Consider the following 1,924-nt stretch of genomic DNA (forward strand, 5'->3'; position numbering starts at 1 on the left):
ATTATATTTTATTTTATCTAGAGATGGTGTTTTGAGTTCTTCTGCATGCTTAGGCAAATATAGGGGGGGAATTACATTAGATCTAGATATTTGTGCTTGCAGCTGCACTAATCGCATCAGCATGCATAGCTGCAATATCAGTATTCAACAATAAAGATTACTCATTACCTCTTCCATTTGTTTCCATAGTTCTTCACAGTCTTCTAAGAGTTGTTCTTTAGCACTTTCTGAACTCAGTAATGTGCTGGTGATTGTTGGAGAAACTTGTTGCTCGTATAGAGACATGGTCTTGGCAAATTTCTCAGCCTATGAATAATATTGTTCACATACATGTTTTAATCATTGATAAAAAGATGGTATATAAATAGCTTAAACGCACATACTACCTCTTACAAGTGAAAGAAAAAAAGAAGCATCAATCATAGCCTAATTTGTAAACAGCAAAGAGTATAATATTACTAAAGCCTTGAAAAAAATTCTCATGAATGAGAATTTGAGAGATCATGATATTAATTCAGTGAATAATACAAAACACCCATATATTATATTTATAAGCCTTGGAGAATGAGAGGGGAAATTATAAACAGCACTGCTAATTGTACTGCTTACTCTTTGACTTAAAATTAAGTAGCAATCTTAGAAATTACTAAGAAACCATAAATGGCTTGGGTCCAGGATACTTGGACTCCCTCGATACTGTTCTCTGTGTTTCACATAGGGTGGAAGCATAGCTGATGACAAAGAGACAGAGCCTTCTCACTGGCTTCCCCTGTTTTGGAACACTTTGTCTTGTGAAGCATGGATGGACCTATCTGTTTTAAATCCAGCAGTCTTATGCTGGTTAAGTATCTGCTATAAAGGTCATGTATCATCTATCATCTCTGACTCTGTTGTATTTTTAATTAATTTTAATCATTTTCTATTGTTGCATTTTTACTGTCTTTTGAAGTTGTGATTTTAAATAGTTATAATTTATGGCTGGTACACATAGGCACTTTCAAGGGCAGGATAAAAATCACTGTATATATCTTTCTTGGCAGAGAGAGAGGCTTGAACACTTGCATTCTGTTCTTAGAAAAAGGGCTCAGAAACAAAAACTTAACACAAAAATCACACAGAAATTATGGTCTGGATCCAAAGACATTGCTACATATGCAGAAAGACCTTCAAGAGTAAGCATGAGGTATTTTGGGGTCAATTTTCCTTTCAGTTTTCAACCCTCAGGCCTAAGTGTGGTATGTGAATACCTTAAAATAAATAAAAACTTGCAATTTTGAAAGTCTACCAATGGCTGAGGCTGATGGGAGTTGTGGTCCAACAACATCTGGAGGCACACCGGTTGGGAAAGGCTGGTCTAGCAGATCCCCTCATTAGAGACCAGTGATTTGACTAAGAAACACGGCCATAAGGACCAATGTCAATTTAATAAATAAAGACAAGTATAAGTAGAAACAGATAAAGTGGGCTCTAGCAGAGGGCTTAAGGCATTACTGAACAAATGACATTCATTTATTAACAATATAAGTTTGGGGAAACAGCAGACGCCCATACCTATATTTCATATAACGGTAGCCTACCACCTGTCACCATTAAGTGTCTCTCCAGGTAAAAGAGTTGCTAACCAGGACCTTCAGCTGAAGACCAAAAAAAAGAGTCCTGTTGGACCAAAGTAAATACCTGCTATATCTAGTCCAGCCTCGGGTTCCCCACAGTGGCCAACCAGATGCCCCCTGGGAAGCCCACAAGCGGGAAATGAGGGCAACAGGCCCCCCTCTCTGTTGCTACCCAGCGACTGGGATTCAGCTACATTCCTAAAACCTGGAGAAGGAAAAACCAGTTTCATCCTCACGCCCTCATCGGAACTCTGAAAAAGAAAGGGCGCCCACAGACAGAGGAGCCCATCACCACCCACCCCCGAAATTAC

The 1,924-nt window shown here is 38.8% G+C and overlaps 1 protein-coding gene across 2 annotated transcripts in view; it reads right to left on the reverse strand.

Moving 5' to 3' along the window:
- Positions 1 to 1,924, reverse strand: part of CENPK (centromere protein K) — a 34,496-nt gene that overhangs the window by 32,228 nt on the left and 344 nt on the right. The window contains exons 2-3 of one of the 2 annotated variants that reach the window (XM_061619249.1): positions 1,678 to 1,818; positions 169 to 306 (exon numbers count right to left, since the gene is read on the reverse strand). In XM_061619249.1, coding sequence (XP_061475233.1) covers positions 169 to 285 — 117 coding nt within the window. In that variant the 5' untranslated portion in view covers positions 286 to 306; positions 1,678 to 1,818. The remainder of the gene's footprint in view (positions 1 to 168; positions 307 to 1,677; positions 1,819 to 1,924) is intronic. The other variant, XM_061619242.1, reaches the window with a different exon arrangement.

This window comes from Rhineura floridana, chromosome 1 (genome assembly GCF_030035675.1).
Source record: "Rhineura floridana isolate rRhiFlo1 chromosome 1, rRhiFlo1.hap2, whole genome shotgun sequence".
In the NCBI taxonomy this organism is placed as follows: Eukaryota; Metazoa; Chordata; class Lepidosauria; order Squamata; family Rhineuridae; genus Rhineura; species Rhineura floridana.